The 11,969-nt window shown below is 45.3% G+C and overlaps 1 protein-coding gene across 1 annotated transcript in view; it reads right to left on the reverse strand.

Moving 5' to 3' along the window:
* Window positions 1-10,165, reverse strand: part of RNF207 (ring finger protein 207) — a 56,238-nt gene extending 46,073 nt beyond the window's left edge. The window contains exons 1-3 of the mRNA XM_061601842.1: window positions 9,462-10,165; window positions 6,603-6,793; window positions 201-330 (exon numbers count right to left, since the gene is read on the reverse strand). Coding sequence (XP_061457826.1) covers window positions 201-330; window positions 6,603-6,793 — 321 coding nt within the window. The 5' untranslated portion in view covers window positions 9,462-10,165. The remainder of the gene's footprint in view (window positions 1-200; window positions 331-6,602; window positions 6,794-9,461) is intronic.
* Between the last annotated feature and the right edge of the window lie 1,804 nt (window positions 10,166-11,969).

Here is an 11,969-nt window from a genome sequence, read left to right on the forward strand (position 1 = left end):
TAAATAAATAAATAAATAATGCTGCATCCTGTAAGCTTTACGGCTGAGCAGAAATTTGAACGTGGGTCCCCTGTACCCAAAGCCCAAAGCCTATCTCCAGTGTCACAAATTGGCTTTCAGGTCCCGACTGAATCCCACACGATGGCTTTCAAGCTGGAGAAAAAGCCATTGCCAAAGGTTGCCTTCACTGCTCTTCTTACCTGCTTTGTACTTTGAAGGTCACAGTTTGCACACTGAACGCCCTCTTCGCAGTCCCCAGAACTATCCACCAGGAACCTCAGGAGCCGGTCTTCTGGAGGGAGGCCATTTCCTTTCACAATGGACTGGTGGCTGCAGAAGACCACAGTGAGGAAGAAAACCCTAGAAAAGGTTTTCTGAAAATGCTACAGGAAGGCTCACACAAAGGGATACCTGACTGGTGTTTTATGGCAGGTGTCTTTTGCAACAAGCTCTTGACACAATAATACTGCATTAATGGTGGATTTATTCAGCTTTATTAGTAGTCCTGTGAGGCTTCCCCAATAGTGCCACTTTATTGCTGTGTGAAGGGGCTATAGAGCGACAAAAGTGGGACAAAAACAGTGCAGAATATTTGCGGTGTGCACAGCTACAGGATTTCAGCAGGAAGTTACAGGGTATGAAGTGACTGGAAATGAAGCAGTTTGACTGCTCCCAAACTGTTGCAGGCACAAACAGTATTGAAAGCAGCAGTGTATATAACTGTCCTGATACCATCATGAGCACAAATCAACATTAATGCGCAATGGGGTATTGCTTGCCACTGGGCAAAATGGCACCATAGGGCCAAATCTGTAACCCACAGGGCTAAAGTCGTAACTGGTAACCAGCTAGAAGTGAGGAATAATTCTCAAAGAAGCATAATCGGGTAGGTGATGCAGGAGGGCGGCCATGGGAAACGAGCAAAGATCTCTAGAGTTAGTGCCAAAGTAGAAATCAGCCCAGCTCCTCCGTTTTCTCCGAGGTAGACCGTGAAATGAACGTGGCGCAGGGAGGCCAAAAGACATTGAGGGGCAGGATACTGACCAGCGCACTGACAGATGACAGTGAAATGAATGAATGTATAGTTAAAATGAGGAAAGCGCTCTCATCTGACTGGGCTTCAGCTTTATAGCCGCTGGAGGAAAAACGCGAGTCAGTTGTGTTGCAACTCAAAGAGTTGAGAGGAGGGCTGGGATCTCTTCTCGATCGTCCCAGAGTGCAGGACATGGAATAATGCACTCAAGTTGCAGGAAGCCAGATTTCGACTAGACATCAGGAAAAACTTCCTGTTAAGAGCCATACAACAGTGGAACCAATTGCCTAGAGAGGTAGTGGGCTCTCAGACACTGGAGGCATTCAAGAGGCAGCTGGACAGCCATCTGTCGGGAATGCTTTGATTTGGATTCCTGCATTGAGCAGGGGGTTGGACTTGATAGCCTTGTAGGCCCCTTCCAACTCTACTATTCTATGATTCTATGACAGCTGATGCCGCTATGAATCTAGGCCTATACCAGGAGGATAAGATCAATCGTTTAAAAATGGCCACACAGGAGCTTGAGCTCCCTGAAGTGGAATAGGAGGATTGGGCACGCAGAGGTGATCTTAGTTTACCAGGGAAGAGGAGGCGGCTGATGTGATTGCTTTCTTAACACATTGGCTGAATTCTCTCAGATTGGGACTAGGGATGGGGTTTGGTAGCTGGCTCTTATCCGTTTGAATTCCAACAGTCATCATTTTTTTGTTCCTGATTGTTTGTGCAATTGCCCATTCGGAGTTTTCCCCCAGCTAAAAAAATAACGTAATTGCTAACAAAAATGTTAATGAAAATGTTTATGCTACAGGCACTTGTTCCACTGACTTAAATTAAGAACACATCAGCTTAGAGTAAAGCTGATTATGAAGACAATAATGTAAAATTCAGAGCAGTTTTCTTTTCTTAAAAAAGTCGATGACAGCCATGACTCACCGCAAAAAATCAGTGCTGGCCGAAAACAATGCAGGTTGTCAGTTATGCCAAAATCTGGTAATAAATCCTAGTTAGACTCACTCTTATTGCAGACGACACAAAGCATGCATGCAGGGTCCTACGACCCCACCCTAATGAATCTCCCCGAGTCATAATTATTATTTTTTATTTAAAAAACCAGTTCACATTTTTGCAGCAATTAGCTATCTTTTTTTAAAACCTCATGAAAAGTCTTCAGCGTTTTAGAGCACAGTTTTATATGCAATTTTGACTAGCATTTTTAATGCCCACTTTCCCCTAATCTGAACAGCTGGTATAACACAGTGGGGAGGAGAGCCTGGCTGGGAGTCCAGAGTCTGTGAGTTCAAATCCCCACTCGTGTCTCCTGGGTGTCAAGGGCCAGCTAAAGATCACCCCACAGGGAGTGGCTCAGGGGTTACGTGCCCTGCCACCTGTGCAGCCGTGGGCAAGCGGCAGAGTCCCAAGGAGCCCAGTTGCCCCCCAGCTGGCAGCTGCGGACAAGGCAGGGGCTGGCTTGTGCAGCTGTGGCAAGCTGAGCAGGCCCTAGCCAGCTGGGGAGGACTAGCCTCAGAGGGAGGCAATGGTAAACCCCCTCTGAATACCACTTACCATGAAAACCCTATTCATAGGGTAGCCATAAGTCGGGATCGACTTTTTCATCACGCAATGTAGTGTGGGGCAGCTAACTTCGACGGCTTTAACAGAGGACCTCAGAAATTCATAGAGGACAAGACTATCAATGGCTAGTAGTCATGATGACCGTGTACTAACTCAGGAGTGGTTGCTATGCCTCTGCATAGCAGTTGCTTAGGAGCACAATCAGGAAGAAAGCTTTTGTGCTTCGGTCCTGCAGGTGAGCTTCCCACAAGCATCTGATTGGCCACTTGGAGGACAGGATGCTGGACTGGATAGGCCTTCGGTCTGATGCACCAGAGTTTTTCCTCAGAGACATTACTGAGCCCTTGCAGAGCATATCATGCCTCATGTAAAAAAACAAATGTGCTTTTTGTTTCAGAACTAGTGTTTTACTCATCTATGATTGAGCAGCTGGAACCTCTTAAAATGTGAAACCATTTTAAACTAGAAAATGGTTTAAGCATTTTACAAAGTAGGAAACATTAGAAGAGGCAAATTTATGCAGCTGGTATAGCCCAGTGGGTCAGAGAGCCTGGCTGGGAGTCCAGAGTCTGTGAGTTCAAATCCCCGCTGGTGTCTCCTGGGTGTCAAGGGCCAGCTAAAGATCACCCCACAGCGAGTGGCTCAGGGGTTACATGCCTTGCCACCTTTGCAGCAAGCTGTGGGCAAGCGGCAGAGTCCCAAGGAGCCCAGTTGCCCCCCAGCTGGCAGGTGTGGACAAGGAAGGGACTGGCTAGTGCAGGTGTGGCAAGCTGAGCAGGCCCTAGCCAGCTGGGGAGGACTCACCTCAGAGGGAGGCAATGGGGAACCCCCTCTGAATACCGCTTACCATGAACACCCTATTCATAGGGTAGCCCTAAGTCGGGATCGACTCGAAGGCAGCCCATTTCCATCCCCCCCCAATCTATGCCTTCTTGTAAACTTTAGTGCTATAATTATCCTTCCTCCCCCCCACTAATTAAATAATCTATGCAACACTTCCAGTCACTTCCATTTCAAATGGTCCCCCCCATTTAAACAATTCTGACCTACTTTTGTTTCTTTTTGACATTTTTAGCTAACCAGATTTACTAGGGCAGGGAAGGGGAGCCTGTGGCCTTCCAGATGTTGCTGGACTCTACTCTTCCCTGACCATTGGCCATGCTGGCTGTTGAGGCTGACTGGAGTTGGGGCCCATCTGCACTATATAAAGCAGGAGCATCATGCCACTTCAAACAGCCATGCCTTCCTCCAAAGAATTCTGGGAACTGCTGCTGGTTAAGGGTGCTGAGAGTTGTTAGGAAACTCCGGTTCCCCCTCACAGAGCCAGGCTTCCCAGAGTGGTTTAACAGTCAATCCCTTTCCCCAGGGAACCTTGGAGATGGGTCCTTGGAGTCTAGCAACATCTGGAGGGCTACAGGTTCACCAACCCTGTGCTAGGGAATTAGCCCCACTGGACTAAAGATGTAGAAAACTGGGTTGCTTATCAACAGTAATCAGGCACTGAAATGAACAAGTGCTTTAGCACTAAATATTTTATTTTTTATTTTTACGGAGTGCCCCTTTACAAAAATGACCACTCAGGGGAACTGGACCTTTTCCACCCACAAGCTACAAGGACACCCCCAAGACGGTTTGCCTTCTGACCTTGTTGATGGTCCAGGGGAACAGACCTGGACACCCCAAATTCTTTCTGCCTTTTTACTATAATGACGGGGCTGGGGGGGGGAAGCTTTGTTCTGTGTGCAAGTTCTTCTTTCCCAAAGAAAGATCTCAACAGAATCCCTTTGATCCTTTGGGATAGGAAGACCTCAAGAACTGCTGCTCCCACCAGCCCCAGCCAGCAGATCCAATGATCAGTAACATCTGAAGGGCCACATGGTCCCCAATCCCTGTGCCTGATTTATGCACAGGAGATGCTGGGTCGTGTTTCCAGGATGCAGTTTTATCCTGGCTCATGTTTGCAGGATGCATTTCTCCACCTGTTGCTCTCCTTTGCCAGACTTGGCCAGGGGTCTTCCCCTTCTCTCTCCCCCCCATTGCATTCAATTGGAGCTAAAAGTGGAGGCATATTCAGCTCAGCAGCTGTTCACACCTGAAGCCCATTGTGTGACCGAAGCGTCATGTTTCAGAGGCCCCAAGGCAAGAGCTGCAGGGAGAGCGGAGACTTTCCACCACAATTTCTTGCTCATTCTCATTGGATTCAGGAGGATACATTGATGAAAGGCAGCAGTGGCTGACAACAGGGATATTATCACTGCTCATTCTGTATGTGGAAAAATGGGATTCTTCAAGCCAACATAGAAAAGGACTCTAGCGAACAACACCCACCCTCCTGTTTCCCAGTTTCTGTCGATGTCCTCCCTAGACTGCTAATCACAAAGCTTAAGATGCCTTTGGCAGCTACAGACAAACCTGATATGGGTGTCTTACCAAGAGAGGCGAAGGCCAGACATTGGCCTGGTCAGAGCTTCCCTTTTTAGGAAGTCAGAGCCTCATTCGCCTCTTCCAGTGATTCCCAAATTCTATTCCTGGCTGGCTCACATGGTAACACGAGGATTATTAGGGTCCCTCCAGGTGACCTGTTTATTCAGCATTCATCCTAATTTGCTTGCACAAATATCCAGTCTTTATTGAGCATTTGTTCTGTTTTATTTGCAGGGAGGTTATAAAGCAGTGAGGAATTGTCTTGCATTCATCCTGATTTGATTGTGGAGTGTTTAAACATTTTCCTGTTAGTCATTTGTTAATCCCACACTCTTCAATGCATCTCACTTTCCAAACCGCAGAAAGTCCAGTTCTGATTTAAACTGCATTTGTTGTGCTGGCATGACAGAGCCCTTGAATCCACTTCAGCTGAGCAAACCTAAAGTTCCAGTATGTGCTCAAATCCCACTCATACAATAGTGGCACTTGGGAAGCACCTTTTGTGTGCTGCAAGAAATAAATTAAGTAATTTAAGAAATACGTTAAATAAGTAATGGTTAGTGTGTTGTGAGCCCAAAGATTCCATCCACAGAAGAAATTGCTTACTGCATCTCAGCTCTGGCCTTGCCTCCTTCTAACCAGCTACCATCGGGATAGGTCATTCTATCCATCTCTTCATTGGGTGTGCAATTGGAAAAAGCAATAATTTCTGATGCAGTGACCAATCCTTGAGAGAGGGTGCACATCTCATATCTGCAGGAGTCAGTGTTCTGGAGCTCGCCTCTGTCCAATCAGCCTCTCCTCGGCTAAGACAATTTTACTATACTGGGAGTGACTGGAGCTTTCAAATTACTCCTGTCCTGATGCAGAGATCAGCAGAATCACCAGTCCACCCACCCCTGTCTGAAGAACATGCCTGCTGTGTCTCTGCTTGAGTCAATGTTCTGGCCTGGTTCCATCCAGCTGCAGTGGCTCATGCAGAAATATGCAAGACAGGTTTCTACAAGAGTGAATAATTATTAATGCGACACACTCTTTTAACATTGTTCCAGGTATATGACTGCAGTTTGCCTTAGGTATCAGAGGTTCGTGAAAAACTAGTCTATGCCAACAAATCATAACACTTTCTGGAATAACTAGAGTTCACTTTAAAAAAAAGGCAGGGACTGTGCTTCATAAAATAGCTCTTTCCATCAGAGTCCCACCTATATGGATATACTTAGAGGATTCCACTCCATTTTGGGCCAGGCGGCGGCTCCCACCTCTTCACCATTGCCATCTGCTTGGGTGTCTACCCATCTCTCGCTCTGGCCAGGCATAGTGGTGGTGGTGGTGAAGAGGAGGCAGACTCACTGGTGGAGGGGCCTGTGGAATGGGCCCTGCAAAACTTGGAGCTGGCAGTGCCTGCTGTGCCCACCACCTCACACGTATTGCCAGAGATGCCCAAATCCTGCTGAAAAATCAGGGAGAACCCTTCTGTCTACTCCAGCGATGATGCAGTAAACCTCTGCTGACCAAATCACCCAAGGTCCGTGGACCGGGGCAGGAGGGGAACAAGATGACTCTTCCTTACCCGCAAAGAGGACATGTCAGGCGGCTGTCAATGGCTCGGCCCCGCAGGCAGCTGGCACAGAAGTTGTGGTAGCAGTCCAGGAGGCAAGGGTGTTCATACTGCTCGTGACACAGAAAACACACCAGCGGGTGGCAGTTGGCACTGTCAAGGTCACAAAGGTTCTCCAAGGGGGAGAAAATGCCACCAGACATCTAGAAGGGAACCAGCAAGAGGGGAGAAGGTACCAAGAAAAGCTGGCGAGAGTGTTGATTCGCCACAGAAAAAGCAGCACTTTTGAATTGCACAAGTAAAAAGCTCTGTGGAAGCAGAAAGTCTACACAGGTGAAGAATTCTGTGTGAGGTCAAAGCCTGCCAATTCCTGCACCAATTAAACATTGGTCTGATATTGTTATCTGATAGCTGAAGAGACAAATTTTATTTTTGAATTGGAATTGGAGGAACACTCATAGAACCCCCAAAGTTTTACTTTTACAGTGTGTAAGTTTAAGAGTTATGTGTCCTTGGAGGAGCCCATCTCCATGGACTCTGCAGGAACAACTGATTTGGGTATCCCTCCATATTAGAAAGACGCAATCCCAAAGCAGTGACTCATACAGAGAGGTGGCAGACAGCCTCCTGTGCTGTAAGATGCCTTGGGTTTAGAGGAGCTTTTAACAATTTAATAGTGTAATTTCTCATGGCACATTAGCTGTTATCTTATAATACTCTAGCATGTACCAGCACTGAACTGTGAACACTGAACACATTTATCTATGGAAATATCTTATTCTCTAAGACTAGTATGACGATGTATATTGATAGCAAGTGCCACACACATTTATGAGGAACACGAATGCGTGTAGAGGCTACTATTGGTGACCTTTTATTGCTAAGCTCTGGCTAGTGGAATGCAATACCTTTATCCTGTAGCAATTCATTCATATTTTCTCTCTAGTCATCCAAAAGTGATTTTAAACAGAAAGGAGTTTTCTACACAACACACAAAGATTCCTATCCTGCATCAAATAGAATCCAAAGTCCATTCAGTTTTCTCACCTTAAATTACTGAAAACCTAAAAAGCTGAGCAACAAGAAAACATATTTTAATTTCTGAAGAAAATATTCAGAAAAGTTGGTGCTGCTTTTTGGGGTGGGTGGGCTGGTGTAATATTTTTGACAAGTGCCTATCTAGGTTGTAACACTCTACAGTGTCTCTACAGTGACCTCTGCTGGCAGAGCCCAGAAATACAGAAGAGTTGATACCAGCGTACATGACTGAAGAGATAGTATCCACTCCTCTCTAGGCTATATGCATGGTTTTCTCCTTCACGGGTGTAGGAAACAAAGTGTACAAAGAATGTTTTAAAATTACATGTCTGTCTAGTTGTAAGTACATGTGTCTGGGAGCCATATGGGCTGTGGCTTCCAAACAATACACATAGACAAAGCAGACACTAGTGTGCAGCTTTCACACATTACAGTACAAAGGTGTTAATTTCCCCCCTTCACCTCTTTATACCCATCTAAAGAAAAGAAACTATGACAATGACAATGTTCTACTTTGTCTCAAGCCTTACCACTAATACGGATTTATGGGCAGTGAAGGATTAACAGTTAGCGAAGGGAAAATTTTCAAGAATGGATGCTTATTTTGTTTCATTCTGACATAGCTGCTTTTCTGAAAGGTCTTAAGAGTTTGTGTGGATTTGTGCGATTTATCATGTTCTGGATGCATGCTATTAAGCAAACTGAAAATACCCAGCATAATATATATTTGGTAGTGTATTGTTTTCATACAGTTGCTTTTCTAGTAGATCAGCAGTTCCCAAACTGTTTGAGAGAATGGTTAATTCACACTGAGAAATAAATTGATTAAAGAAAGTCCTCTAAGCCATTGAGCCTCTGTATGGGTCCATCCTACCTAGAACTATTGTAAGTTTGGAGAATCAAATTTAACCATCCAGGAAGGGAATTCTAAAGCTGGAGAAAGATGAACATTACAGCACTGAGAGATGGGGCTTTGCTTGTGGGACCTGTGTAAGACTACCAACTTTGGTTAGTACACCACCTAACACTAATCTCCCAGGTCTGCTAATATTCGAACTATGGCTTTCTTGGCTTTTCAGGAGACCCAGTGTGCTCCCCTTAGTGCTGGAGACAGATCCAAATGACCGCTGTCCTTCATATTTTCAAAGTGTGTAGCATGTGTGTGTGAGGTTACACCCATTCCTGTTTCTTTGTCCAACAGCCCTTAGTGCAAACTGTAACCCGTTTAGCTTCCAGCATGTCTAGCCCAGACTTTTGCCAACCTGGTGCCCTCCAGTTGTTTTGGGCAACTGCCTTCAGCCACAGCCACATGGATATGTTCCCATTGGCCTCAGCATCCTATCAGCATGCTGGCTGAGAGGAATGTCACTTGTCTGGAATAACTAGAGTTCACTGTTTAAAAAAATAAAAATTGGTGATTGTGTTTCATAAACTAGCTCCTTCCACCAACATCTGTTCCCCTCTGCAAACTCCCTTCTTTTGCAGTTTTTGATTTTGCTTTAAGACCCCCACCTGAAGAAATGTTCTGGGGAACTCAAAAGCTTGCTCACTATTTTGTGGTGCTTCTACTGATTCAGATAAAGGCATAACCTTCTACATTTAGAGTCAATTTATAATAACCAACTATGGGTTGTATCCAACGAAGTCCTACCCAGAGTAGACCCATTGAAATTATTGTAGTTCAGTTAGTCATGGCCAATAACTTCAATGGGTCTGTTTTGAGTAGCACTAGGATAGAAAACCATCCATGGTCTGCATTGGTTGGATATTTTTGTGTGTATATAATTATATCAACCATGTTGTTCTTTTCTATGGAAAGAGGAGGTGCCTTACCTTTTCAGCTAGATCTCCTTTGGCCTTCTCCACTTCGTCCCACGAAGTGATCGACTGGCCCTCTCCACCAATCTGCTTGTATCTCGCTTCCCCCCACCTTCAGGTTCAGTTTAAAAAATGCTGTGGTTTTAGCCAACCAGTGTATTGTGATAAGATAAATTATCATCCATTTAGAACCATAGCGACATGAGGAAAAAGTGACTCCTCTGGACAAGAATTTCTGCCGATGCAATGGTAACAGAGTCAGAAAGAGTAAAAAGAGCAAGTAATTTTCAGGCATACATCCATGATATTAAAGTGAAAATGAAATCCAAACATCCTTCTGCAGAAACTCAGTAAATATGGATAATGGAAAAGGATAATGACCAAGAGAAGGGAGTTAATTGCAAATGTTTCTAACTCTGTTTGCTTCCCTTTGGAGAAGGTGCCGCATCCAAATTTGAAGAGGCAATCAGATCTTGTATCCCTTTTCCCGCAAAGTGCTAGAAAACCGTCTGCTTTTTCTCTGCCAGGCCAGCCCTCTTGGGATTGTACTCTGACAAAACTGGATAACTAAGAGGCCAGCACGGGTGGCTTCCCACTGTCTGCTTTCCTTTCTCTAGCAAGCTGAAATCTTTTCTCTCTCATTCGCCACCACTGTAAAGGTTCACTCAAGGTCAGATCAAGTGCCCAACCCATGTGACGGAAAAACAAAACAAACTCTCTCCATGTTTCGGAGGCCATATGGATGAGCAAGCTGAGCCACAGTTTTAAAGGGACAGGACGCGCAAGGATTCGCTATACACAGTCACTGGTAGGGACAGATGAATCTGCCAGTTTTTATTCATCTCAGCTTTTTGTTTTTCCAGTGGTCAGTTCACTAAGTTTCCTCATCATTTTGTGATATTTTCACATCCATTTGTGATTCTGTGCATATTAGGCAAATTAGATATAAAATATGTATATTAGGCATTGGTGGCTGAAGCCCATTAGTCCTGGTGGGGCTACCAGGGGGTCATGAGGGGTGGCCAATGAGCAGTCACAGAGGCATGGCAAAGTTGTTCTGGTTTTCTCCCTTACCTTCCTCCCTTGCAAAGCTACTGTGGACACGTCAGCATTACAATTTTACAAAAAGTTAGCACCTAAACTAAACTGAACAGTGTTTTACTTTGGTTCAGAAGGGGTCCCTGCTGATACAGTTTCTAGTGTGGATTCATGCCAAAGAGACTGTACATTACTCAGAACTTAAACCCTGCTGAATTCTTGCTGTCTCATAAGGATGCACAGGATTTCAGCATGAATTGGCTAGTCTTAAAGGTGTCATGCAGGACTGTTAACAAGTGCATGGTGGGTAACTCTGCTGACAAATGTTTACTAGGTGGTGGATTCTCCCTGCAAGGCTCTCCTCTGATGAAACAAACCCTGATACCATCAACACACTTAGGTTCATCAGCAGATAAAAGGTTTTAACAGTCAGAGACCTCATACAGAAGGCCCCTAAACATCTGATCAAGCCATTTGTCTAGATTAGCCTTTCCCAACCAGTGTGCCTCCAGATGTTGCTGGACTACAACTCCCATCTTCCTGACCATTGGCAATGCTGGCTGAGGCTGATGGGAGTTGTGGTCCAACAACATCTGGAGGCACCCTGGTTGGGAAAAGCTGGTCTAGATCCTTTTGGTGAAATCCATTTTCATCCAAGGAGGTTCATGGATTCAGGGCAGGAGAGGATTTGCCAAGGAGGGGAAAAAGAGAACAGATTTTTAGCAGCGGATAAAATACTTATAGTGTCTGAAGAAATACGAGCCAAAGTTTAAGGAGTTTGTAGTCAACTAAGTCCTATTCAGAGTAGACCCATTGAAATCTTAAGTTACTCCTATATTAACTTTAATGGGCCTACTCTGAGGAGGACTAACATTGACTACCACCCATGGCTAATGATTTACCTCCTCAATATCCCCACACCACCCTAAAAAACTTCATGTAGGATGGTGGTAAATTTTATCTCCAGTTTAAACTCTGGTTTCATAAAGCCAGAGAGATGGAAGACAAAATGTGAGGTTCCAGCCCTTTGGAGCTTCTTTGCCCGATTGTGCCCCCTGGGCTCCTTGTCAGGTCCAAGATCTGTGCCTTGTCCCTCCATCTCGATTGCTCTAGCGGATTTCCTGTCAGTCTCAGTTTTCTAGGCACTGACTGCCCTTTCCCAACACAACTGCCCTCCCCCTGCTAATCCCTGATTGCTGAGAACAAATACTGTTATAGGATTGGGGGGGGGGAGTTGAGATGAATGGTGTATCTTGGTCCTCTTTCCAGCCTCTGATTTGGAATCTGTACAGATGGAATTATAGCAAAGAAACCTGCCCCACTACCTGAAAGATTGTCTTACCACTTATATACCCAGCCGATCACTGAGCTCTGGAGGTGAGGGCCTCCTGCAGATACCATCTTATCAGGAGTTCCATTCTGCACAACATAGGAAGCGGACCTTTAGTGTGGCAGCACCTACCCTGTGGAATTCCCTCCCCTTGA

This window comes from Rhineura floridana, chromosome 18 (genome assembly GCF_030035675.1).
Source record: "Rhineura floridana isolate rRhiFlo1 chromosome 18, rRhiFlo1.hap2, whole genome shotgun sequence".
NCBI classification, from domain to species: domain Eukaryota; kingdom Metazoa; phylum Chordata; class Lepidosauria; order Squamata; family Rhineuridae; genus Rhineura; species Rhineura floridana.